General features: G+C 40.6%; 1 protein-coding gene across 4 annotated transcripts in view; it reads right to left on the bottom strand.

The window, feature by feature from the left end:
- LOC140194900 (WD repeat-containing protein 7) overlaps positions 1 to 26,533 on the bottom strand; it is a 619,189-nt gene that overhangs the window by 428,504 nt on the left and 164,152 nt on the right. For all 4 annotated transcript variants that reach the window (XM_072252235.1, XM_072252236.1, XM_072252237.1 and 1 more), the window contains 2 exons: positions 9,994 to 10,754; positions 35 to 120 (listed from right to left, as the gene is read on the bottom strand). In XM_072252235.1, coding sequence (XP_072108336.1) covers positions 35 to 120; positions 9,994 to 10,754 — 847 coding nt within the window. The remainder of the gene's footprint in view (positions 1 to 34; positions 121 to 9,993; positions 10,755 to 26,533) is intronic.

Genomic DNA, 26,533 nt, shown 5'->3' with positions numbered 1-26,533 from the left:
CTGTGCTCCTTGCCAAGCTTTGCTTTGTAGTTACCTTGTTTGATCTGTCCCTGTACAGCAGTGAAGACTGGAGGGGAAGGTTTCCCTTTAGTCATCTCTGGGGTGCTTGGTTTCTGTGGTCTGCGAGGAATAAAAATCAAATATTAATTATAAGTCCTTCAGAAGAGGTCAGGATTCCTTGAGGTTCAGGATTTTAAGCTCTACCATATCAGTCATACGGTGTCAGTTTGTGTCATCCCACCTCATCAACAAATCTCTAAGTAACCACAGACTTATGATTATAACCTCTTTAACTACAAAATAATAAATCAGAAAGCATTTCTCAGAAACATTTCAGAGCTAAAATGCATTGAATAGAATACTTTGGGCTACATTATTAAGGCAAAGTTATTTAAGGAAAAAAGGAAATAACCAATGTTAGTAAATTGCAAACAAGAGAAAATCTGCAGATGCTAGAAATTCAAGGCAGCACACACAAATTGCTGGAGGAACTCAGCAGGTCAGGCAGCATCTATGGAAATGAATAAACAGTTGATGTTTCAGGCCAAGACCCTTCATCAGGACTGAATGTTAGTGCAGACATCCCACCATGCAAAAACTCATTTCAGGGAGGTAGCACCCCCGCCCCCCGCAACCCCATATCCCCCACCCACCCCCGGTCAACTTCCAAGGATGTATGTCATACTTTGTTTCGTGATTTTGTCTAATCTGTAAACCAAGTTGGGTATATGCAGAAAATGTGACATTAAAATATATACATATATTATATTATCATGTTTATTCTATTACAACTTTAAGCAAGTCACAGGGAGTTTAGCCTTATCACGTAGGACATCAATAGAGTAGCTCCTTAGCAGCCAGTCAGCTAGTTTAAATAACGTTAGCTATACTAATGAATGAATGACACCTGTTAAACTCACCTCAACATGTCTTTTGCATTTTAACCCACCATGGGCAATAGAAAAGTCACTGTTGCAAACAGTGCAGCGAGCAACACTGTCATTATTTTTGAGGTCGACTGTAAAGCCCGCCCACAGAGAAAACTGATAGGTCTACTTAGTACAAAGAGAGACCAATCAGGATGCTCGCTCTCGCTCTCCCTCTCCCTCTCGAAAAAATCGATTTGCGGGATATTGTATATAACTTCCGGGCATCAGGGAGCAGCTAACAATATGCGGGAGACTCCCGGAACTTCTGGGAGAGGTGGGATGTCTGATAGTGTGTTCTTGAGAAGTCCTAACAGATACCAATGTGCATTATATAATTTAAAATAATGTTAAATTTAATTACAAAACTCAATAAATTCGGGCAAGAGAAATAAAATAATTGACAGGCTTGATCAGAGTAAAAAAAAAAACAGAAGATTTTGCAGATGCTGGAAATCCAGAGTAACACACACAAAATGCTGGAGGAACTCAGCAGGTCAGACAGCATCCATTGAAATGAATACACGGCGAGACCCTTCAAAGGAAAGGGGTGGTGAAAGATGCCGGAATGACAAGGTGGGGGAGGAGGGAGAAGGACAAGTGAGTGGATTATAGGTGAATCACAAACACAAGAAAATCTGGAAATCCAAAGCAACACACACAAAATGCTGGAGGAACTCAGCAAGTCAGGTGGCATCTATAGAAGAGTAAACAGTCAACATTTCAGAACGAGACCTTTCTTCAGGACTCAAAAAGGGTCTCAGCCTGAAACATCAACTGTTTATTCTTTTCCATAGAAGCTGCCTGGCTTGCTGAGTTCCTCCAGCATTTTGTCTGTGTTACAGGTGATATGTGAAGCCAGGTGGGTGAGGGAGGGGGGAGGAAGAATGAAGCTGGGAGGTGATAAAGTGGAAAAGGTAAATAGAAGAAGTCTGATGAGAGAGGAGTGTGGACCATGGGAGAAAAGGAAGGAAGAGGGGCACCAGGGGAGGTGAGGAGCAGGTAAGGAGAAGAGGTAAGAGGTCGGAGTGGGGAATCCTCTCCTTTTACCTTTCCCACCTATCACCTCCCAGCTTCATACTTCATCCCCCTTTCTCCCACCCACCCATCTATCCCCTCACCTGATCGCATCCATCACCTGCCAGCTTGTCCTTCTTCCTTTCCCACCACCTTCTTATTCTGGTATCTTCCCCCTTCCTTTCCAGTCCTGATGAAGGATCTCGGCCTGAAATACGACTGTTTATTCATTTCAGTAGATGCTGCCTGATTTGCTGAGTTGCTTCAGCATTTTGTGTGAGTTGAACAGAAAAATGCTTAAGCCTAGAAAGAAGACACCCTTGAGCTAATCATCAATTCCTAATGAAAAATGCATAGTTGAAGGTAAATTTAAATACTATTAAATCCTAAAATTGGCACTTGGATGATAGAAAAATGGAGGGCTATGTAAGCGGCAAAGCTTTGATTGATCTTACAGCGTTGTAAGGTCAGCAGAATATAGTAGACTAAAGGGCCTGTACTGTACTGTGCTGTAGTATTCTATGTTCAAAAAATATTTATCTTTGTAAAGCAGGAACAACCCAACTTTAATTTTGTTTTGTTCTTTAAAATTCAGTCAAACTGCCTTATTACTACAATAATTTTCCATGATTTTTGATTGACTTTTGAATATCTTACTTGTTTCACTTCACAAATCGTTGAAACATCAGAATTAAAATACATTTGCATCTTTCAAGATTGCTCCAGAATTCACAGAATTCTAAAACTGTACAGCACAGAAGCGGGAACACAAAGCTAACTGGGATACGTTGTTTTACACTCATCCCATTTATCATATCCCTCTATGCCTTTCCTATCTGAGTACCTGTCCAAATGACTGTGAAACATCTGCTTCTACCCCTCTTCTGACAGCTTGTTGTAGTGAATGACCAGACTTTGTGTGAAAAATAATTTGCCCCTCAGATCTCCTTTAAAATTCTCCCCTTTCAAACAACCTACCTCTGACATCCCCCATACCTTTTTCCAAACACCTTAAAGTATGCACATTCATATCAGCCATTTCCACTCCGTGCTGTAATACTTTATGTTCTAATACAGGGGTCCCCAACCTTTTTTGCACCGCGACTGGTTTAATATTTACAATCTTCTTGCGGACCGGCCAACCCGGTGGGGGGGGTTAATCACGACCAGAATATAGGTGAAACTGTAAGTCACTTATAAGTGGCTAATAATACACTCAATTTTATTTCTAAAAGGGTTTATCTAACGAATTTAATATTAAACACACAGTCCATATTTTCCTCCCATGAATATAGTGATAAGTCAATTATAAGTCGCTTGTAAGTCAATAGCATCATAACATTTTAAGTAACGTTTGGATATTAAACACACAGCGCACATTTTCCTCGTATGAACATATAAAATTATTGCAACACACCAATATCAGTGAATCAGTGGGAGCCCTGGGCTTGTTTCCCTGCAACAAGGCGGTCCCATCGAGGGGTGATGGGAGACAGCGATACTCGAAGGGGGTTCCTTATGTTCAGTCTATTCTGCAATTCAGTTTTCGTTGCGTTCATTGCAGAAAATCCTGCTTTGCAAAGATATGATGTTGGAAATGGAAGCAAAATTTTCAGTGCTTTCGTGGCTATCTCAGGATATTCAGCCTTGACTTTGATCCAGAATGCCGGCAGAGATGTTATGTCAAACATACTTTTCAGCCCACCGTCACTTGCAAGCTCGAGGAGTTGATCTTCTTCCGGCACTGACATGAATGATTCACCAGGGACATTCACAAATGGGTTACGGACCCATTCCTTTGCATGTCTTGGGTCATTTGCGGTTGGGAAGTAACGCTCGAATTTTGCCGACAGTGAAGATAGGTGATCGCGCACCAGCCGTGAGAAAGATGGTGCAGCCTCAGTCTCTCCCAAAATCCCAGTTAATGTTGGGAACAAATCAAATACGCCCCTGTCCACTCGCCGTCCCCACAGTTCCAGTTTGGCTTTGAAAGCAGACACTTTATCTGCCAACTTGAAGACAGTTGTCATTCTTCTCTGAAGTGACAAACTGAGTTCATTGAGCAGGTTGAAGATGTCACACAGATAGCCACTAAGTACGACACTCTCAGAGCAGCAGCATTTGTGGAGGTGGTAGCTCTCAACACTTGCTTCTGCCCCGCTTGCTCACGTTTTTTCCTCTCAAAACACTCAACAGGTTTGCCTTTAAGTGCAGGGTGCTTGGACTCAAGGTGCCAAAGCAGTTTTGAGGGCTTCATTGCCTCATTAGACAGCTTGTCTCCACATATCACACACAGGGGGCTTGAAGCGTGCGAGTCACCAGTCGCAGTAAAGCCATATTTTATGTACGACTCGTCGTGTTTTCTGTTGAAGGAAACTTTCTTTTTTTTTGCAGTCTCTGCATTATCATCATCATTAGGCCTTTTATGTCCTCTTCCACCTCTTCCAAAGAAACTCTCAAGCAATGTTCGTTTTTCACTCATACCGACCAATGACCTCGCGTGCATAATGACCTCACGTACGTTCAAGTTCAACAGTGGACGTGACAGGGAATGAGGAAAGGTGCAGCTGACTCACATCACTTCATACCGCCAAATAATATTGTTTCCTCGCGGCCCGGTAGCACATGCTTTGCGGCCCAGTAGTTGGGGACCACTGTTCTAATAATCACTGAGGGACACCACTGAACATTTGTTTTCAAATTACGAGAACAATTCTCTACCATCATTCTTATTGCCCTTATTAACTAACCAATTTTGAATCTGATTTTTCAGCTTTGCCATATCCCAATGGCTTTAAATGTTTGGTCCAATCACCCTTACAGGGACATTGTCAAAAGCCTTAAAAGAAGCCCACGTGGACCACACCAGCCGCACTGTCCTCATTATTACATTTTGTTAACTCATCAAAAACTTCCATCAAATTCATTAGACAGGAAGAAACTTAGACTTTTACAATGCTCATGCAAGAGCAATTCTCAACACTTTAAACATAGAACATTACAGCATAGTACAGGCCCTTCGGCCCACAATGTTGTTTCAACCTTTTAACATACTGTAAGATCAATCTACCACTTCCCTCCTGCGTAGCCCTCCCTTTTTCTATCATCCATGTGCCGATCTAAGTGTTCCTTAAATAACCCTACTGTATCTGCTTCTATCAAGAGCCCTGACTTCATGCACGGTCCATGCACCAACTCCTTATGAAAAAAAACTATCTCTGACATTGCCCCTGCTCTTGTCACCTTCAAGTTATGCCCCGTAGTTTTAACCATTTCTGCATTGGGAAAACATCTCTGCCTGTCTACTCCATCTATGATTCTTATCATCTTATATACCTCATTCTCCTTCGCTTCAAGGAGAAAAGTCTGAATTTGCTCAACATATCCTCATGGGACATGTTCTCTAATCCAGACAGCATCCTGGTAAATCTCCTCTGAGCTCTCTCTAACATTCCACATTTTTCCTATAATGAGAGGACCAGAACTGAGCACATTACTCCAAGCATGGTCTAACCAAGGTTTTATAGAGCTACAATATTACCTCACAGCACTTGATCTCAACCCCCGACCAATAAAGGCCAACACACCATTAGCCTTCCCAACTAACCTATCAAATTGCATGGCAACTTTGTGGGATCAATGAACTTGGACCCTAAGAACCCTCTGCTCCTCCACACTGCTAAGAATCCAGCCATCAAAACCTTGTACTCTGCTTTCAAGTTCCAAAGTTTATCACTTCACACTTTTCTGGATTACAAGGGCAGAAATGAAAATGAAGAATTTGGAGTTGACTGAAATTTCAAGGAAAGGATAAAAGATCACAATAGATCTTTAAAATATATTTAAAACTATAAATGGAGGATGAAAACAAATCTCTGGGAGCACATTCAGAGATTTAGGTGAAATGCAAATGAACAAGCAGCATATTGAAACAAAAATGACAAAAAAAAATTGAAGATGCAGTAAGTTTGAAATAAAATCAGAAAATGCCAGAAACACTTTGCAGGTCAATACAACGAAGAATCTTCAACCTGATATGTTGTCTCTTTTTTACTTTCCATTACTTTACCTGCTCAGTTTATTGTTCTTGTTTCACTTAGTTGTAACAAATGGGCTAAAGGAGTTTACCTATAAATATGATAGATTAATGACTGAAAAAGGAAACCTAGTTCTATTAATACTGTGTATTTTGTGATCCTAAAACGCCCAAAATATTTTATGTCCAATTTAGTACATCTGAAGTACTATCTACTTAGGTAGAGTCGTAAAGAAAGCTTTTGGCACACTGGCCTTCATAAATCGAAGTATTGAGTGCAGCAATTTGGATGTTACGCTGAAGTAATATAAGACGTTGGAGAGACCAAATTTGCAGTTCTGGTCAATTACCTACAGGAAAGATATCGATAAGATTGAAAGAGTGCAGAGAAAATTTACAAAGATGTTGCTAGGACTTAAAGACATGAGTTACAGTGGTGCTGCAAAGTTTGTAAACCCTGTAGAATTTTCACTATAAATGAACAAGTATAATGTTTTTTGTGTTATTTATTTAATTAGGTTCCCTTAATCATCTGATCACATTTTAGGTCACACTTATGCAGAAATAGAGAAAATTCTACAGGGTTCACAACTTCTAGCACCACTGTATAGGGAAAGGATGAATAGGTTAGGAGTATTCCCTGGAGTGTAAGAGAACAATGGAAGATTTGACAGAGGCAAACAAAATTAAGAGGCGTATAGATAGAGGAAATGCAAGCAGGCTTTTTCCACTGAGGTTCGGTGAGACTAGAACCAGAGGTCATAGATTAAGTGATCTGCTTAAGGGGAACACAAGTAGGAACATCTTCACTTGCAGTGTGGTGCAAATGTGGAACAAGCTGTCAGTGGAAGAGGTGGATGCAGGTTTGATTTCAACATTTGAGAGAGGTACATGAGTGGGAGAGGTGGTCCAGGTGCAGGTCGATGGTACTAGGGAGAATAATAACTTAGCATGGACTAGATGGGCCAAAGGGCTTGTTTCTGTGCTGTAGTGCACTATGTCTCTAAGCGCAATCAATGTGGATGTAACATCTATTCAAGTTAGCATCAGCAAGATGGTAAAACACACTCTCAGCATTGCACAGTGTTGGCCTAAGTTAATAGATCAAATCTGAAATAACTTGAAATTAAAGGTGTTTAAATCTAAAACCTGATGCAGGAGTATGTACTAATACTGCATCATGCTGAGACTAAGATCTTGAGTTAATTGGCTGTGCAGGCTCTATCCAGGTTACGAATGCCCAAATTCCAGTAATTTCTCTTCTAGTTACAGGAGCCTGAACACCAACACTCAACATTTTAAGAACAGCTTATTCCCTTCCACCATCAGATTTCTGAACTGTCCATGAACTACCTCATTACTTGTCTTTTGCACTATTCGTTTATTTTTGTAATCTGGAGTAATATTTTAGTAACTATAGTAATTTTCGCTGCATCAAAACAACAAATTTCACAGAAGCACACATAATGTGCTGAATGCACTCAGGTCAGGTAGCATCTATGGAAAGGAATAAATTCAGGTTACTACAGGTTGCCCTTGGTTGTCTTAGGTTTTTTTTAAACTATCGCCAAGCAACCTCATTTCCGAACTATTCTCTGTCATAATCTGTGCAAAACCTGTACCAGGAAAGAATAGGATGATGGGTCTGTTGAACTTTGTGAAACAGGCTGAGAACCAGAGTTTTGAATATATGCAGGTGAAAATTCAATCAAATTTACATATTAATAACGTAATTCAGTGTGCCCATCACACTTTTTGTTTGATTACCACAAACTACCAGTTCCAAGTCAAATAGATGCTGCTTCTAAGTAACTAGTCATCCAAGACACAATTTGATAGTAGAACAGCAATCTGGTTGGAGAGCACAGATGGATGGGATAATTCATCATTATCATCATTAGGTGCAGTGTCATATGACGTGGGTGATCATGATCTCTGTGACCATAGTTTTTCATGGCAAATTTTTCTACAGAAGTGGTTTTCAATTGTCTTTTAAAATTAGTTATTTACTGAGATACAGTGTGGAATAGGCCCTTCCTGCCCTTTGAGCCACACTGCCCAGTAACCCGTGATTTAATCCAACCTAATCACAGGCAATTTACAATGACCAATTAACCCACCAATCTGTAGGCTTTTAAGACTGTGGTAGGAAACCAGAAAACCCAGAGGAAACCCGCACAGTCATGGGGACAACATACAAACTCCTTACAGGCAGCTGCGGGAGTTAAACCCAGGTTGCCAGAACTATAATGCAGTGTGCTAACCGCTACAGTACCATGCTGCCCTTCTTCAGGGCAGTGCCTTTACAAGATGGCTGACCCCAGCCATTATCAATACTTCAGAGATTGTCTGCCTGGTGTCAGTGGTCACATAACCAGGACTTGTGATATACATCAGCTGCTCAGACAACCATCCACCATCTGCTCTCATGGCTTCACATGACCCTGATAAGCAGATGCTACACCTTGTCCAAGGGTGACTTGCAGTCTAGCTGAGGGAAGGAGTGTCTTACACCTCCTTTGGTAGAGACATTTATCCATCTCACCACCCATGTGGGATAACTAGAGACTGCAATATACAAGTGGAAATCATTGTTATCTACAACATTTCCTGTTAAAATCATAAATAAATAGCGATTAACAGGAGAGTGAAAAAGAATGGTAACTAAGGGCAGCATGGCAACATAGTGGTTAGCAGAACGCATTACAGCACCAGCTGTAACATTGAAGTGCAATTCCTACTGCCATCTGTAAGGAGTTAGGACTTCCTCCCCATGACCACATGGATTTCCTCTGGGTGCTCTAGTTTCCTCCCACATTCCAAGGGTTCAGGTTGGTGAGTTGTGGGTATACTACATTGTCAATAATCGCAGGCTGCATCAGGCACATCCCCAATGCACTTCATTGTATGTTTTTATATTTCCATGTACATGACTAATAAAGCTAACCTTTAAACTCTTTAAATTGACTACTTAAGAAACCAATTTTTTTAAGACTGTAGTGGGATAGACTACATTTACCCAGCAATGGAAAAGAGACTAGAAGCAGCTGAATTATGGTTCTACAGGAGAATGTTAAAAATATCATGGACCACACACACATCAAATGAAGAAGTTCTCAGAAGAGCCCAAGCAGTTCGATCACTCATACCAACAATAAGAGAAAGACAACTCAGATTCCTAGGACACATCATGCGGAAAGACGAACTAAGAAAACTCATATTCTTTGGAAAGATCAAGGGGAGCAAACCTAGAGGAAGACCTCGGCTTATGTACATCAAAAGCCTAGCCAGGTGGCTACACATTGAGGAAATGGAAGTCATCCAAAGAACGAGGGATAGATCTATATGGAAAACCATGGTCACCAATGTCCGCATCGGATATGGTACCTAGACAGACAGTGAGATAGACACGAATAGATGGAAGATGCAAGACAGGCTTTTCATTGTATCTTGGTTCGTGTAACAATAATGAACCAATTCCAATTATAGCCATCCTAAGGATGACAATGTTGTTATTGAAAAATTTCTAATGATGTTGAATGATTGTGGCAGGAAACTGGATCTGACAGGACAGAAAAATAAATTAAAGACGGGCATAATTGTTGAGGTTTGGACAAGCAAAGCCATGGAAGATTTTATGGTCATATGAAAGACATACTCATACCAACAGGCCAAGACAGAGTTGGTAAGAGTTAATTTCTAAGGTGATGTGAAGAATGGTGTATGGTAACAAAAGTAAGACAACAAAGAGAAAAGAATTGTTCAAAATAGCATGGCAGTTAAAACTCTGACTATAAAACACAGCCTTACTCTTAAAGCTGTATTTATTTTTGCCCAAGATATCATATATATACACCAATGTAATTAGAAATTAAGTGCATTGAGTTATCAAAGTTAAGAAACAGTTACTGTATGTCACAGTTTTACCAAGCAATAATTCTACATCAAAATCTATTAATTCAATATGTTAAATTATTTTGCTTTAAAATAATGACAATAGAGGTTAATTCCCACCTTGGTGGCAGTTTTTTCATATGTTCCCCAATGAACGTAGCGTTGGTCATGCTCATCAAAGTATTGGCTAAGGAAATGAGAGAGAGCAGGTGTTGGGTTGTGACTGCTCGGGATACATTGTACGTGCTGTTTCCCAAAGTCGGTCTTTTTCCTGTTTCATTAGCACCATCTAGTGTCTTGGAAGCAGTCTGTTTAAATCCAGGAAGCATCAGTGACATATGTCCTCCCCTTGACAGCAAGCCAAAAGATACAGGGCAGTGAGGTTTCAACATACCAAGCTGCATGAGACAAACCTCATCTAATTGTTCATTCAGACCCCAAGCATGCAGACATGACATGAATAATTTTGCTGTGTCCATTGTTAAGTTATATTCTAACAAGGTGAGAGGTTTTGACTTGTTGCCCTTGTACTCAGGATCACCCTCTTCCCTCTTCTGTCTCTTTATGTCGTCATCTTCGTCTTCATCATCGTCTAGCAAATGTTCTTTAATGTTCTCTTTGATCGTTTCCTTCACCTGCTGGAAAAGGACTGCTGCTCTCTTCCCAGTAAGGAAGGAGCTGCTTCTGTCTGTGCCACCCGGTGCTTTCTGGAGGCTCTCTGGAGATATAAGTGTAGGATTGGGTCTGGATGCTTCTTCTGTTAGGAGCTGGATAATCAGGGCTTCCACATCAAAAAATAATATATGGATATCTGGATCGATCAGATTTGTCTTCATGGCTTGCACCATAAGTGCATTATGGGAGTATTTTGGTAAAGCCCCCTAGAGAAAAAGGCAAACAAAAGTGGTCATGCAAATTAGTATATAACAAATTCAAAGCTCCAGAAAAAAACAATTCACACTTATATATCCAAAGCATTCTCAGCAATAACTTTAGACTGTAAATTAATACAAACAATTAAAACTGTAAATTAACACAAGACGGATGGTATCAAAGCAGTTAGCACCAGCAATCAGTGACCAAGATTCAATTCTGCTGCTGTATTTAGCAAGTTTGTAGGTTCTTCCCATAACCATATGGGTTTCCTCCAGGTGCTCCCACATTCTAAAAACATATGGATTAGGGTCAGCAAATGTGGCCACGTTATGTTGGAGCCAGAAGCATGGCCCCCAGCACAGTCTCGGACTGTGTTGGTCATTGACGCCAATGATGGACTTCACTGTATCTTTCGCTTTTTCGACGTACATGTGCCAAATAAAACTAATTTTAATTTTAATCTTAATATGTTAACAAACATGACAGAAGTCAAAATAATTGCACTGCAATGAGAGTCTTCACCATCTCAAGACCACTATGTCTATTATTAACATCATTTGATATATTTAAAGCAGAGGATGTTAGGTTCTTAATCAGAATCAGATTTAATATCACCAGATGTCATGAAATTTGTTGTTTTGCAGCAGCAGTACATTGCATATAATAACAAAAAGTGTGTGTGTGTGAGAGTGAGTGAGTGAGAGAGAGAGAGAGAGAGAGAGAAAGTAAGTAAAGGCATCAAAGGTTACAGGGAAAAGGCAGGAGAAATGGTTTGAGAGGGAAAATCAATCAGCCATGAGGGAATGGTGGAGCAGATTCAATGGGCCAAAGGGCGTAATTCTGCTCTTATGTGCCTTATCCCCCTGTATAAGAGGACCTTTGCCACAATTGCTTGTTTTATTTATAAGTACTAGCACTGTACAAGTGTGGAATAGACTTCACTTGTATAACATTAACAAAAGATGCTGATATTCCCATAAGCAGAATTTTAGCAATAGTAAACCTTGAAGTGTGATGCAAACAGCTGGCCACATGAATGATTTGTAATGCCTGGTTAACCTCTGCAACACTGAAAGCCACTTTTGGTTTGTACCAATGACGTCCTTATCCATTGTCAAGCTCCACTGGGAATTGTGAGAAGTGACATTAATAATGAATGAGTAGCACAGATTGAAAACCTGAGATTGGGGGCAGTCAGTCCACTCTGCAGGGAACTAAATAAGTGCAGCACACTTCAGTATATTTGCCATTGTCAACAATTCCATTGCAAAAATAATATTTTGCACAGAATACTGTTTACTGGAAGTTACATTTGGCAATTATTTATCTTATATTCAAATGGTACTTTTCATAGCCAAAGAAATCACATTAAAACAAAATCTGTAATTTTTTTGTTAAGTGACATTCCTACTGAATGGATGCTTGTGGTCTTATGCTGCTGGTACCCCATCCACCTCAAGGTTCAACAATGTTGTGCACTCAGAGTCTCCCAGGGGACCACATCTGCATGAATCCAGCTGCAGCACCTTGAAGACAGTGTTAGGGATCTGGAGCAGTAGCTGGATGACCTTCAGCATCTACAGGAGAGTGATGAGACCATTGATCGGAATTACAGGGAAGCAGTCACCCCGAGCTGCAGGAGGTGGGTAGCTGGGTGACTGTCAGACGGAATGGGACAGTGAATAGGCAGTTGGCGCAGAGCACCCATGTGGCCATTCTGCTCAATAATAAGTTACCATTTTAGATACTGTTGTGGGGGATGACCACCCAGGGCAATGCCACAGAAACTAGGTTACTGGCACTGACCATGGGACCATGGTGCAGAAGGGAAAAAGGGAGAAGAGGGGAGTGGTAGTGATAGGGGACTCAATAGGCAGCAGAACAGACAAGAGATTCTGCGGACATGAATGGGGCACCTGGATAGTATGTTGTTGCCCAAGTGCCAGGGACAGGGACGTTTTGGATCGTGTCCACAGCATTCTGGAGAGGGACGGAGAGCAGTTAGATGTCTTGGTACATATTGGTAACAATGACATAGGAAGGAAAAGCAAGGAGGGCCTGAAGAGAGAATTTAGAGAGTTGGGCAGAAAGCTGAGAAGCAGGACCTGCCAGGTAATAATTTCTGGATTACTGCCTGTGCCATGCAAAAACAGGATAATCTGGCAGATAAATGTGTGGCTGAGAAGCTGGTGCAGGGGGCAGAGCTTCAGGTTCTTGTATCATTGGGATCTCTTCTTCTACAAAAGGGACAGGTTGCACTAATATTCTCGCAGGCAGGTTTGTTAGAGTTGTTGGGGAGTGTTTAAACTAATTTGGCAGGGGGATGGGAACCAGAGTGAAGGGAGTCAGGATAGGACAGATAGTAATAAAAACAAAGATAGCGTGCAGTCAGACTGTCAGGAAGGGCAGGCATATGATAGGACAAAATTGTAGCCAGCAGGGTCAGTATCAGTCCATTAGGGATGCAGAGTCAAAAAGGGTAGCAAATACAGTACTCAAAATGTTATATCTCAATGCACAGAGTATAAGAATTAAGGTGGATGATTTTGTAGCACTTTTACAGATTGTCAGGTATGGCGTTGTGGTCATCACTGAATCGTGGCTGAAAGATGGTTGAAGTTGGGAGCTGAACATCCAAGGTTACACATTGTATCAGAGGGGTAGGAACGGGGTGACGTAGCTCTGCTGGTAAAGAATGGCATCAAATCATTAGAAACATGTGACAGAGGATTGTTAAGATGTTGAATCCTTGTGGGTTGAGTTAAGAAACTGCAAAGGACCCTGATGGCAGTTATGTACAGTGGCTGGGAGATGGACCACAGATTACAACAGGAAATAGAAAAGGCGTGTCAAAAAGGTAATGTTATGGTAGTCATGAAAGATTTTAACATGCAGGTAGATTGAGAAAATCAAGTTGGTAATGGATCTCAAGAGAGTGAATTTGATGGCTTTTTAGAGCAGTTTGTCATTCAGCTTACTGGGGGAGTTCCTCCAGCATTTTGTGTGTTGCTCACATTTCCAGCGACTGTAGATTTTCTCTTGTTTGTTGAGGGATCAGTTATAGTGGATTGAGTGTTACGTAATAAACTGGAGGTGATTAGAGAGCTTAAGGTAAAGGAACCCTGAGGAGCCAATAATCACTATATGATTGAGTTCAACTTGAAATTTGATAGGGAGAAAGTAAAGTCTGATGTAGCAGTAAAGGAAATTACAATGAGAGGAGTTGGCTAAAGTAAATTGGAAGGAGCTGCTGGCAGGGCTACAAGAATCATTAGAAGGGAAAAGATGAAATATGAAAGCAAGCTAGCAAACAATATCAAGGTGGATAGAAAAAGTTTTTTCAAGTATATAAAAAAAAGGGATGAGAGTGGATATAGGACCATTAGAAAATGAGGCCAGAGAAATAATAACAGGGGACAAGGGGATGGCAGGTGAACTAAATGAGCATCTTGCATCAGTGTTCACTGTGGAAGGCATTAGCAGTATGCCAGGTGTTGAAGGGTGTGAGGGAAGAGAAGTAAGCACGGTTACTACTACAAGGGAGAAGGTGCTCAAAAACCTGAAAGACCTAAAGGTGCCTAAGTCACCCAGATCAGATGAACTGCACTTTAAGGTTCTGAAAGAGGCCTAATTCTGTTCTTATGCCTTATGGGCTATGGTCTATGGTCTTATGGACTGTTATGTGAGATAATCCTAGGAAATCTGCAGTTTCTGAGATACAGAAACCACTCCGTCTGGCACCATCAATAATTCTACCATCAAAGTCACTTAGATCACATTCTTCTTTATTCTGATGTTTGGTCTGAACAACAGCTGAAGCTCCTGACCATGTCTACATTTATTTTTGCATGGGGTTGCTGCCACACGATTGGCTGATTATATATTTGTATTAATAAGGTGTACAGGTGTACCTAGCATGGTGGCCACGCAGTGTACTGCAGTGGCAGAAAGTGCACGACGATCCAAATATCTGTATTTTCCAAGAGCAAATTGGACTTCGTTAGTTGTACGCTATATATGACTTCTATATGCCATACTACTGAAAATTACGTAAATCGGAAATGGATTCTAACAACGTATCACAGAAGCAAAAACATTGAATGTTTCTCTACTCACGGATGCTATCTAACATTTTCAGCATTTTCTGCTTCTGCTTGCTGAGAATTGTGCTTTTGCACAGAGTTCTTTCATCTTTAATGAGAATATGGAAAACCGCCAGAATTCTGTGTTTTATTTAATACATGACAATTCCTTATCTTGAAACTTTTATTTCTGACTCCGTTTAGGAAATAGTTCACTCAATGCAAGTCTCATCTTATCCAAGTTTTCAAAGTTGGCACATATAAACCCAAAAATTAGCTTTCCTTCATCCCAACAATAACTCAATATTCACCAAAGAAATATGGTCATCAAAATAGAGATTATTGATTACAGTTCACCATACAAATAGATAGTCTTTAAAAGTTTCTGTAAATACTATTAATCTCTATTAAATGCCATCAAATCCACTAAAACAAGTAGAGGATATGATAAACTATTCAAGATACAGACTGCCATAACTTCATTTTCTATTGTTATTTCTCAAATAAGAATAGCACAGAAGATTTTATTTAATTGTATGTATACCCTCTATTGAGATAGAGATCAGCTTTATTTGCCATAAGGAAAAATGAAACAGACAATGAAATGCTTCGTATCACCATTCCTTGGCAAAAACTGTATCTCCCTGATCCACTCACATTCAAATGCATCAAATAGCATTAAACTGCTGTATTTGCTCTACTACAGAAAATGATTTCAGCCATTTATAATTTAAATACAATCCATCAATCTCCGTGACACTGAAACTTCATCGTAACTATACATTCTGTGTTTTATGTAACCGTACACTAGATAATAAAATTTTAATTATTGTTCAAGATTATAAAATAATCAAGAATCTGATTTTTAATTTTTCTTTTGTGTCTATTTTTCACCTTACTAAATGTAGTCTTTAACTACATTTACCTTCCAAACTTCCATAACTTGGTCTATCTCTGACACTTCTCTCTCCTTCCTTGATCTCTACATCTCCACCTCCGGAGACAGACTGTCTATTGATACCTTTTACAAACCTACTGACTCTCACAGTTATCTTGACTATACCTCTTCCCATCCTGTTTTGTGCAAAAATATCATTTCTTCCTTTCATTTCCTCTGTCTCTGCCCCATCTGTTCTCAGGATGAAGCTTTCCATTCTAGAATATCTCAGATGTCCTCTTTTTTCAAAGGAGGAGGTTTCTCTTCCACTACAATTGACACTGCCTCACTTGCATCTCCTTCATTTCCTGTACATCTATCCTTAACCCTTCTTCCCATCATCACAACGGGAAAGGGCTCCCCTTGTCCTTACCTACCACCCTACAAGCATCAGCACCCAGCGCATCATACTCAGTAACTTCCTCCATCTTCAGCAGGATCCTACCACTAAAAGCATCTTGCTGTTCTCCTAGCCCCCCTCAGATTTCTGTAGGGATTGCTCTCTATGTTATGCAATTCCTTAGTCCACTCGTTCATCACCATTGATCTCCCCCCGGCAGTTATCTGTGGAAACTGGGCCACCTGCCCCTACACCTCCTCTCTCACCATCATTTTTGGCCCCAAATAGTACTTCCACGTGAGGTGATACTTCACATGCGAGTCGATCTACCATATGCAGTACTCCTGGTGTGCACTCCCTTACCTTAGCGAGACCAGACACAGATTGGGAGACTGCTTTGTTGAGCATCTTTACTCTATCCACCAAAAAAGACAGGATGTCCTGGTGGCTATCTACTTCAATTCAACATTCCATTCCCATTCTGACCAGTATATCTTTGGTCTCCTCTATGGCCACGATGGAAGTCAAACTCAGACTGGAGGAGCAACACCTCATATTCTGTCAGGGTAACTGCCAAACTGATGCAATTAACTTTGATTTCTCTAACTTCTGATAATTTCTCCTCCTCACGACTTCTCTCTTTTTCTATTCCCCATTCTGGCTCCCCTCTCACACCCCTTCTCTTCTCCTCAAATGCCCATCACCTCCCTCTGATTCCCCTTCAACTTTCCCTTCTTCCATAGTTCACTCTCCTTTCCTATTTGATTCCTTCTTCTTCAGCCCTTTACCTCTTCCACCTTTCACCTCCCAGTTTCGTACTCGTCCACCCACCCACCTTCCCCCTCATCTGGTCTCAGTTATCACCTGTCAGCTTGTACTGCTTCCCCTCCCCCCACCTTCTTATTCTGGCTTCAGCTCCCTTCCGTTCCAGTCCCAATGAAGAGCCTCGGCCCAAAACATCAATTGTTTTATTCCACTTCATAGGTGCTGCCTAACCTGCTGAGTTGCTCCAGGACATTTGTGAGTGTTGTTCAAGACTTTCAGCATCTGCAGAATCTCTTTGGAACAAAGAAGGATGAGAGGTAACTTGATAAAGATGTATAAGATGATAAGAAGCATAAATCAAGAGGACAGCCAAAAATCTTTTTTCCCTTGGTATAAATACAAAGGGCATGATTTTAAGGTGACTGGAGGAAAGTATAGGGGGATATCAGAGGCAAGTTCTTTACACAGAGTGTGCTGGGTGCATGGAACACCCTGCCGGGGTGGTGCTAGAGGCAGATACTTTAGGAACATTGAAGAAACACTTCGAAAGGCACATTGATGAAAGAAAAATGGAGGGCAATGGGAGAGATCGGGGTTAGAATGACCTCGGAGTAGGTTAGAACGTAGGCATAACCTCACAGGCACAGGGCCTACACTATGTGGTATTGTATGTTCTATAGCGAACACATAAAAACAAAACATTCTGCAGATGCTAGAAATCCAGTGCAACACATACACATAGCAAAATGATAAAAAAAAAATAGGGCTATGTAGGAGAGAAGGGTTAAATTAATCTTAGATTAGGTTAAAAGGCAAGGGACTGTACTGAGCAATACTGTACGTATGCCCTTATAATTCTATGCCTTGAGTTTACTCAGATTCCAGATAGCCTGCAGAGGCTCATCTTACTTCTGTTTCACACTTCCAGTATCTTAAAACACAATACATCAAAAAGATTAGATGGGCAATGGCAAGTCTAACTGATAGCCGATGCCATTAATTGACCAGTTACAGCAAATTGTGGAGGCAGAGGAAGGTGAAAAAGCAGGAGGCAATTCAGTCTTTAAACTTCATACTAATTCCATTTCACTGAAAAGCATTTCCCATCTTTCACTTGTACACTTGGTGGTGAGAGTGTGGAATGAGCTGCCAGCAGAAGTGGTGGATGCGGGTTTGATTTCAACTCTTAAGAGAAATTTGGATAAATATATGGATGGGAGAGGTACAAATGGCTATGGCCCATGAGTAGGCTGATGGGACTTGGCAGAATAATAGTTCAGCATGGGCTGGATGGGCTGAAGGGCCCATCTCTGTTCTGAGGTGTTCTATGACTCTATCCTGTCTGGTAATGCCAAATCCAGTTAGTGAGATATAGAGCCTGATACATTCCCAGAGAAAGCAGGAAGTAAATACAAAAGGAATACAAGTACCAACACACTAGCCTTTCCACAGAGACCTGAAATTTCTTTTCAATAAGTGAATCATTTCCTTTTACAAAGGCACTTCTAATACATCTTTTCTCATCCTTCTCTGGTCAAAGAACAATAATCCCAGCTTCTCCACAACACGTCTCCATCTATTGAAAAGATTTTATTCACATTTTTCGGCATCTACTGCAAGGCTTTCATATTTCTTCTAAAATGCAGTGACTAGGAGTACATGTAATGTCCTGATTGAAATCAGATTTTCATTTTGTGAAATATCAATTTTCAATATTATTTCCTAAATGTCAATCAACAGTACCGAATACATTTTTCCTACAGTTGAGTAGACCCAATTAAAGAAAGTATGTGAAACAAGTATCCTTATGCACACATCCTGTCTTTACTCCTCAAATAAGGTGTTTAGAATGGACAGAAATAAATTAGACTTGTCAATAACCTCGTCTTACTACTACCATTGGGGAGGACGTGCAGGAGCCTGAAGACCCACACTCAGCATATTTGGAAATGCTTCCTGCCCTCTGCCATCAGATTTCAGAAAAGTCCCATTAACACTACCTCATTGTTCTTTTTTTTTTGCACTATTTATTTAGTTTGTAATTTATAGATTATACATCTTGTATGGTCCAAGAAAACTAATCACTATTCGTCCTTTGCACTATTTATTAATTTTTATTGTAACTTTGATAATCCGCAATGTAGGCCTGCATGGTACTGTTGTCACAAAACAACAAATTTCACGTCTTAAATGTGAAATGTCAGTCACAATATGATTCAGTGACAATAAACCCAATTCTGATTCTGATCCTGAACCTGGGGGCAGAATTAAGCCATTCAGCCCATCGAGTCTGATCTGCCATTGTATCATAGCCGATTTATTATCCCTCTCAACCCTATCCCTTTAAACCCTATAACCCAGAAGCACAAGACTTTTCTTTTTCAGAATTATGTATGCAATAAAGAAATTTCTCCCTTAGAATGAAGAGCAACAATGACCACTGGTCATTGGCTTTGTGTAATTCCATATTGCTTTTCGAAAGTCCAGAAACTTAACAGGGCATTTCCAGGTGTGAGTTATTCCTCAGCTTCTTCACACAAATTCAGAAGAAGATTAAAAATACTTGCTTTATCTATCACAAGTACATCAAAACATCAGTCCAAGGATGTGCTGGCAGAAGCCCACAAGTGTTGCAACGATTCCAGTGCCAACACAGTATATTTACAACTTACTAACCCTAACCTGTATAGTACATCTTTGGAATATGAGAGGAAACTGGAGCACCCAGAAATCCACACGGTCACAAGAAGAATGTAGAAAGTCCTTACAGACAGCAGCAGGAATTGAATCCCAATTGCTATCACGGGTGCTGTAAGGCATTATGCTAACCACTGTGCTATTGTGTCACCCTACATTACACTGATTCCTATCTCCAAATTCCCCCCTACAATAATTCTATCAGCCTCAGGCCCATTTAACATCCTAACTCAAAAATAATGTTACAAAAATCTTCACACAAAATAACTTTACCAGTTGTGAAACATCTTCTATCAACAAAACAGAGCTTTGGAGATCTACATTTTCATCATCATCATCACGTTCTGTACAACATGGGCAATCATGGTCTATGACCTTGATTGTTCTTGGCAAATTCTGCAGAATTCATTTGCCATTGGCTTCTTCTGGGCAGTGTCTTTACAAGATGGGTTACCCCAGCCATTATCAATATTCTTCGAAAATTGTCTTCCTGACATCCGTGGTTGCAAAACCAGGACTTGTGATATGCAACAGATGCTCATACAACCATCCACCACCTGCTCCCATCCCTCCACATGACCCTGATCGGGGGCGTTAAGCAGGTGCTACACTTTGCCCAAGGTGATCTGCAGGCTAGTGGAGGGAAGGAGCAACTTGCACCTCCTTTGGTAAAGGGGTATCTCCACCCTGCCACCCAATAGGTAATTTAATTATTATACTTTTTTTTTACCCCAGAGGAAATACTAAATGTTCTACATAGACAGCACCCATGATCAGAATTGAACCTGGGCTTCTGGTACCGTAAGGCAGTGCTGTAGCAATCTCCCGTCGACTGTAACCAATTTTTATTAATACACCTATCCGGATAAAAAGGGGACCACAAGGACCACATAACCACAAGAAACCGCACAGAGAGTTGTAGAATAGCTCAGCAGATCACAGAAACCAGCTTCCCCTCAGTGGACTCTGTCTATATTCCTCGATGTGTCAGTAAAGCAGCCAGCACAGTCAAAAACCCTACCCACCCTGGATATTCTCTTTTCTACCCTCTCCCATCGGACAAAACATACAAAAGCTTGAAAGCACATAAACTATGCTCAAGGATCTCAATTTTAAATGGTTCCCGACTATGATAAGATGGGCTCTCAATACCTTGATATGACCTTCCATCTGCCTGTCCTGATAAGTAATCCTCAGGTTCCACACAAAGATTGGCACTTTGTCTTTGACGGACGCTATTATTTTCCTACTTGCCTGTTTTCTCCTGATATATAACATGCTTTGGGAAGATCCTTAGTCTTGTCTGTTCTTATTATTTTATGCCTCCTCTTTGCCCTCTAATCCCTCTTTCAGTTTCCTAATTGCCTTAAAACTACACTCAGTGGCTACTTTATCAGGTATAAGAGTTGAACTCGATGTAGTCTTGTTGCTCTACCCACCATTTCAAGACTGGACAAGTTGTGTATTCATAGATGCTCTTTTGCACACTACTGTTGTCACGAGTGGTTATTTAACATGATAAGACCTTATAAGACCTTAGTTAGACCCCACTTGGAGTACTGTGTTCAGTTCTGGTCATCTCATTACAGGAAGGATGTGGATGCTATAGAGAGTGCAGAGGAGATTTACAATGGTGTTGTCTGGATTGGAGACCACGCCTTATGAGAATAGGCTGAGTGAACTTGGCCTGTTCTCCTTGGAGTGACAGAGGATGAGAGGTGACATGATAGAGGGGTACAAGATAATTAGAGGCATTGATCATGTGGATAGTCAGAGGCTTTTTCCCAGAGCTGAAATGGCAAACACAAGGGGGCATAATTTAAGGGACTTGGAAATAGGTACAAGGAGGATGTCAGAGGTAAGTTTTTTCACACAGAGAGTGGTGGGTGCATGAAATGCACTACCAGCGAAGGTGGTAGAGGTGGATACAGTAGAGTCTTTTAAGAGACTCTTGATAGGTACATGAAATAGAGGGCTATGTGGTAGGGAAATTTTAGACAGCTTCTAGAGTATGTTACATGGTTGGCACAACATTGTGGGCTGAAGGGCCTGTAATGTGCTGGAGATTTTCTATGTTTCTATATACGTTCTAAAAAATTTAAGAGCAGAATGAGGACATTTGGCCCATCGAGTCTGCTCTGCCATCCTCATAGCTGATCCATTTTTCCTCCAATCCCCAATCTCCTTCACTCCTGTATCCCTTCATGCCCTAATCAATTAAGAATCTATCAACCCCTGCCTCAAACATGCATAAAGACATGCTCCATAGCTGCCTGTGGCAACGAATTGCACAGATTCACCACTCTCTGGCTTAAGAATGAGGTTATGGAATACTTGGAGACATAAGACACATAGGACAAAGTCAGCATGGTTTCCTTAAGGGAAAATCTTGTCTGACAAACTTACTAGAATTCTTTGAGTAGATTACACGTAGGATAGATAAAGGGGATGCAGTAGATGTTGTATATTTGGACTTTCAGAAGGCCTTTGACAAGGTGCCACACATGAGGCTGCTTACCAAGTTAAGAGCCCATGGTATTACAGGAAGGTTACTGGCATGGTTAGAGCATTGGCTGATTGGTAGGAGACAGTGAAAGTGAATAAAAGGATCCTTTTCTGGTTGGATGCCAGTGAGTAGTGGTGTTCCGCAGGGGTGGGTGTTCAGACCGCTTCGTTTTATGCTATATATCAATGATTTAGGTGATGGAATAGGTAGTTTTGTTGTCAAGTTTGCAGATAATGCAGGTGAGAATAAGAGTTCGGCACAAACTAGAAGGGCCGAGATGGCCTGTTTCCGTGTTGTAATTGTTAGATAGTTATATGATACTAAGTTTGGTGGAGGGGCAAGTAGAGTTGAGGAAACAGAAGGACTTAGACAGATTAAGAGAATGGGCAAGAGAGGCAAACGAAATACAATGTTGGAAAATGCATGTCATGCACTTTGATCGTCAAAATAAATGTGCAGACTATTTTCTAAACAAAAAGAAAATCCAAAAATCTGAGATGCAAAGGGCTTGGGAGTGCTTGTGCAGAACAACCTAAAGGTTAACTTACAGGTAGAGTCGGTGATGAGGAAGGCAAATGCAATGTTAGCATTCATTCAAGAGGTCTAGGATACAAGATAAGTGACGCTGAGGCTTTATAAGGCACTGGTGAGGTCTCACCTTGAGTATTGTGAATAGTTCTCATTCAAGAAAAGCTGTGGTGACATTGTAGAGGGTTCAGAGGTGGTTCAGAAGGATGATTCCAGGAATGAAAGGGTTATCATACAAGGAACGTTTGATAGCTCTGGGCCTGTACTCACTTGAATTTAGAAGGATGAGGGGGATCTCACTGAAATCTTTCGAATGTTGAAAGGCCTAGACAAAGTAGATGTGGAAAGGATGTTTCCCGTGGTGAGGGAGTCTAGGACAAGAGGACACAGCCTCAGGATAGAGAGGTGTCCATTTAAAACAGATGTGGAGAAATTTTTTTGCCAAGGGTGGTGAATTTATGGAATTTGTTACCAGAGGCAGCTGTGGAGGCCAGGTCATTGGGTATATTTAAGGTGGAGGTTGATAGGTTGTTGATTAGCCATAACATCAAAGGTTACAGGCAGAAGGCTAGGGAGTGGCACTGAGGAGGGAAAAAAATCAGCCGTGATTGAATGGCAGTGCAAACCCGATGAGACAGATGGCCTAATTCTGATACTATGTCTTATGGTCTTAAAGAAATTCCTCCTCACCTCGTTCTAAAAGGATGTCCCTCTATTCTGTGTCCTCTGGTATTAGAAACTCCCAGCCTAAGAAACATTCTCTCCACATCCAGTCAATCAATGCCTTTCACCATTTGATGGGTTCAATTTAGTCACCCCTCACTCTTCTGAATTCTTGTGAATACACGCTCAGAGCCATCAAATGCTCTTCATATGACAAGCCGTTCAGTCCCTGGAATCATTTTCGTGAACCTCCTTTGAACCTTCTTCAGTTTCACCACATCCTTTCTAAGGGGCCCAAAAATACTCCCAAGTGACGCCTCATCAGTGCTTTATAAAGACTTAACATTACATCCTTGCTTTTATATTCCAGTCCTCTTCAAATGAATTCTAACATCGCATTTCCTTTCCTCACCACAGACTTAATCTGTAAATTAACCTTTAGGAAATCCTGCGCAAGGACTCCCAAGTACCCTGCCTCAAATGTTTGTACTTCCTCTCCTTTTAAAAAATAGACAATCTTTCTTTGTATGGTGCATGACTATACACTTCCTGACACTGTTTTTCATCCACCACTTCTTGCCCTTTCTCCAAATCTAAGTCCTTCTGTAGCCCCCATACTTCGTCAAAACTACTAACCCCTCTACCAATCTTCATATCATCTGCAAACTTTGCAACAAAGCCATCAATTTGATCACCCAAATCATTGACATGATGTAAAGAGAATCAATCCTAACACAAACCGCCGTGGAACACGACTAGTCAACGGCAGCCAGTGAGAAAAGGCTCCCTTTATTCTGAGTCTTTGCTTCCTGCCATTCAGCTACTGTTCTATCCATGCTAGAATCTTTCCTGTAATGCCATAGGCTGATAGCTTGTTAATCAGCCTCACGTGTGGCACCTCGTTGAGGCCCAATGACATGGAATACAAAACTGGGGTAACTTCACAGCCGCAGCCTTCCTCCAACTTCTTGCCATTGTGAGATGTCATCATCTTCTGCTAACTCAACTGCTGAAGTCTTGGCTAGATCACTGTTTGTCTACATCCTCCACTTTGAGCTTGCTATCATGGCTGACCCTACCAGGAGTTAAGTGTCGGACAGCGAAACTCTAAATGACATTCCTCTCAGAATCTCAGAAATTCACCATGAAAAGGTGACGATATTAGGAAGAGAATGTTTATATACATGCATAATAAAATAGCAACTTTAAGAGAACTACGATAGATTCAGTTAATTTAGCTCAGTGCTACTTGCTTCTATATATAAACAAGGCACAAAGTTATATTATCCAATTTGACTGAACACAAGAGATTCTGCAGATGCTGGAAATCCGAAGTAACATACACAAAATGCTGGAAGAATACAGAAGGTCAGGCAGCATCTATGTAAATGAATCAGCAGTCAAGGGTTTGGGCCGAGACCCATCAATAGGACCTAATGAAGGATCTCAGCCCAAGCATCAACTATTTATTCACTTCCATAGATGCTGCCTGACCTGTTGAGTTCCTCCAGCATTTTGTGAATTTTACTGTAATAGAAGTATTCTGCCACAAGGCAAACTCAAATACAGTTCTACAGTAATCATTTCTGTTCTCAATAACTACAGCTAATAGCGAATTCAGAGCCACACTGCTGTTGCAAAACACAGGCACAATAAATGCCACTACTATTGACTTATTGTGGATTGAATTGTTTTCATCCTGGCAACAGAATGAGAAGGAACAGATTCTCATATGACAGATGTCAAGCAGATTGAGAAAAAGGAACCTTTTGTTCCATTAACTACAAAATTTCCATCCTTAGCAATCTATCCAATTATGGTCAACTGGAGGGAAGTCTAATATTTGAAATGTTACATTAAATAATTTTATGAATTACTAAAAATGTACTTTCTTTTCTAAAATTTATTTTTTATTTTCCATTATGTTAATACTTAAATGGTATAAGTCCCTATGCAATAGATTACAAAATTTATACATATTTTACAGCAAGTAATTTATTTTGTTTAAGGATACAAGAACATAAAATACTTGGTGTTCACAGTTGGCCCTTGTTTGTGGATAAAGAAAAGGGCTTGAAGAATTGTTGAGGATCCCTGCATCCACGCCACAATCTGTTTGACCTACTGCTGTTGGGAAGGAGGTACAGGAGCATCAGGACTAGGACCGTCAGATTAGGAAACAGCTTCTTCGCTCAGATTGTGAGAATATTGAATACTCTGCCACCAGTGGGGTCTCGTCATTAGGACAGCAAGCTGTTTACCGTACTACTTACCTGTGCTGCACACTACATAAACTTTCAATTATATTTTAATAACTTACATGTGGTAATATTTTGTTTTATGTGCCATGTCTGATATATGTTTTGTGGGTGCATTGTAGTCCAGAGGACTGTTGTTTTGTTTGGTCATATATATGTGCAGTCAGATGACAATAAACTTGAAGCTGAGCTTAGAAATTCTTACACGTTATTGTGTAAATAAAAAGAACGCCAAGCAAATCTAATCAGTAACCTCATTGACAAGTTATTGTATTATTCAATGTACTTACAAATCATAAGTACTCAAAAGATTTTTGGAGACATCTCTATAGTTGAGGTTACATCAAACAGTCAGGTCAGCAAGAAGAGTCTTTGGCTGCAGTTTGCCACTACTGCAGGAGTTGTATGTGTCCAGGACAAAGATGCAGGCAGAAGATTCATTGTGGACATTACTCACCCAACAAACTACAATTTCCAAAATCTCCCTTCTGGAAAGCATTGTATGGTTAATAAACACTAACTTCATGCCATCTTAAAAGTTTCTTTCCCCAAGCAGTTAATCTGATCAACCCACTCTATTGCCTATTCCCCCCCCCCCATCTATAACTCACTCCATATAACCATATAACAATTACAGCACAGAAACAGGCCATCTCAGCCCTTCTAGTCCATGTCAAACTCTTACTCTCACCTAGTCCCACCGACCTGCACTCAGCCCATAACCCTCCATTCCTTCCCTGTCCATATAGCTACTCACTATACTGCACTGTAAACACTCTAAAACACCTTTTATAATGTTGCTTACACTGCAAACACATGTTGGTGTTTTGTATTTATGCACAATTAGTTCCATATCTATACTTTAACTTCTAACTTTACTTTTATATCATTCTTTATTTTTTCTTAAATTGTTGAATATTGCTGTCTTTTGCTGCATGTAGATGGCAAACACAGTTGGTCCTTGATCATTGACAGCATAACAAGCAGGGAGATGAAGGTTTAATAGCT

This window comes from Mobula birostris, chromosome 3, assembly GCF_030028105.1.
Source record: "Mobula birostris isolate sMobBir1 chromosome 3, sMobBir1.hap1, whole genome shotgun sequence".
Classification (NCBI taxonomy): domain Eukaryota; kingdom Metazoa; phylum Chordata; class Chondrichthyes; order Myliobatiformes; family Myliobatidae; genus Mobula; species Mobula birostris.
The sequence above is the reverse complement of the archived record's forward strand: the minus strand, read 5'-3'. Positions and strand labels throughout refer to the sequence as shown.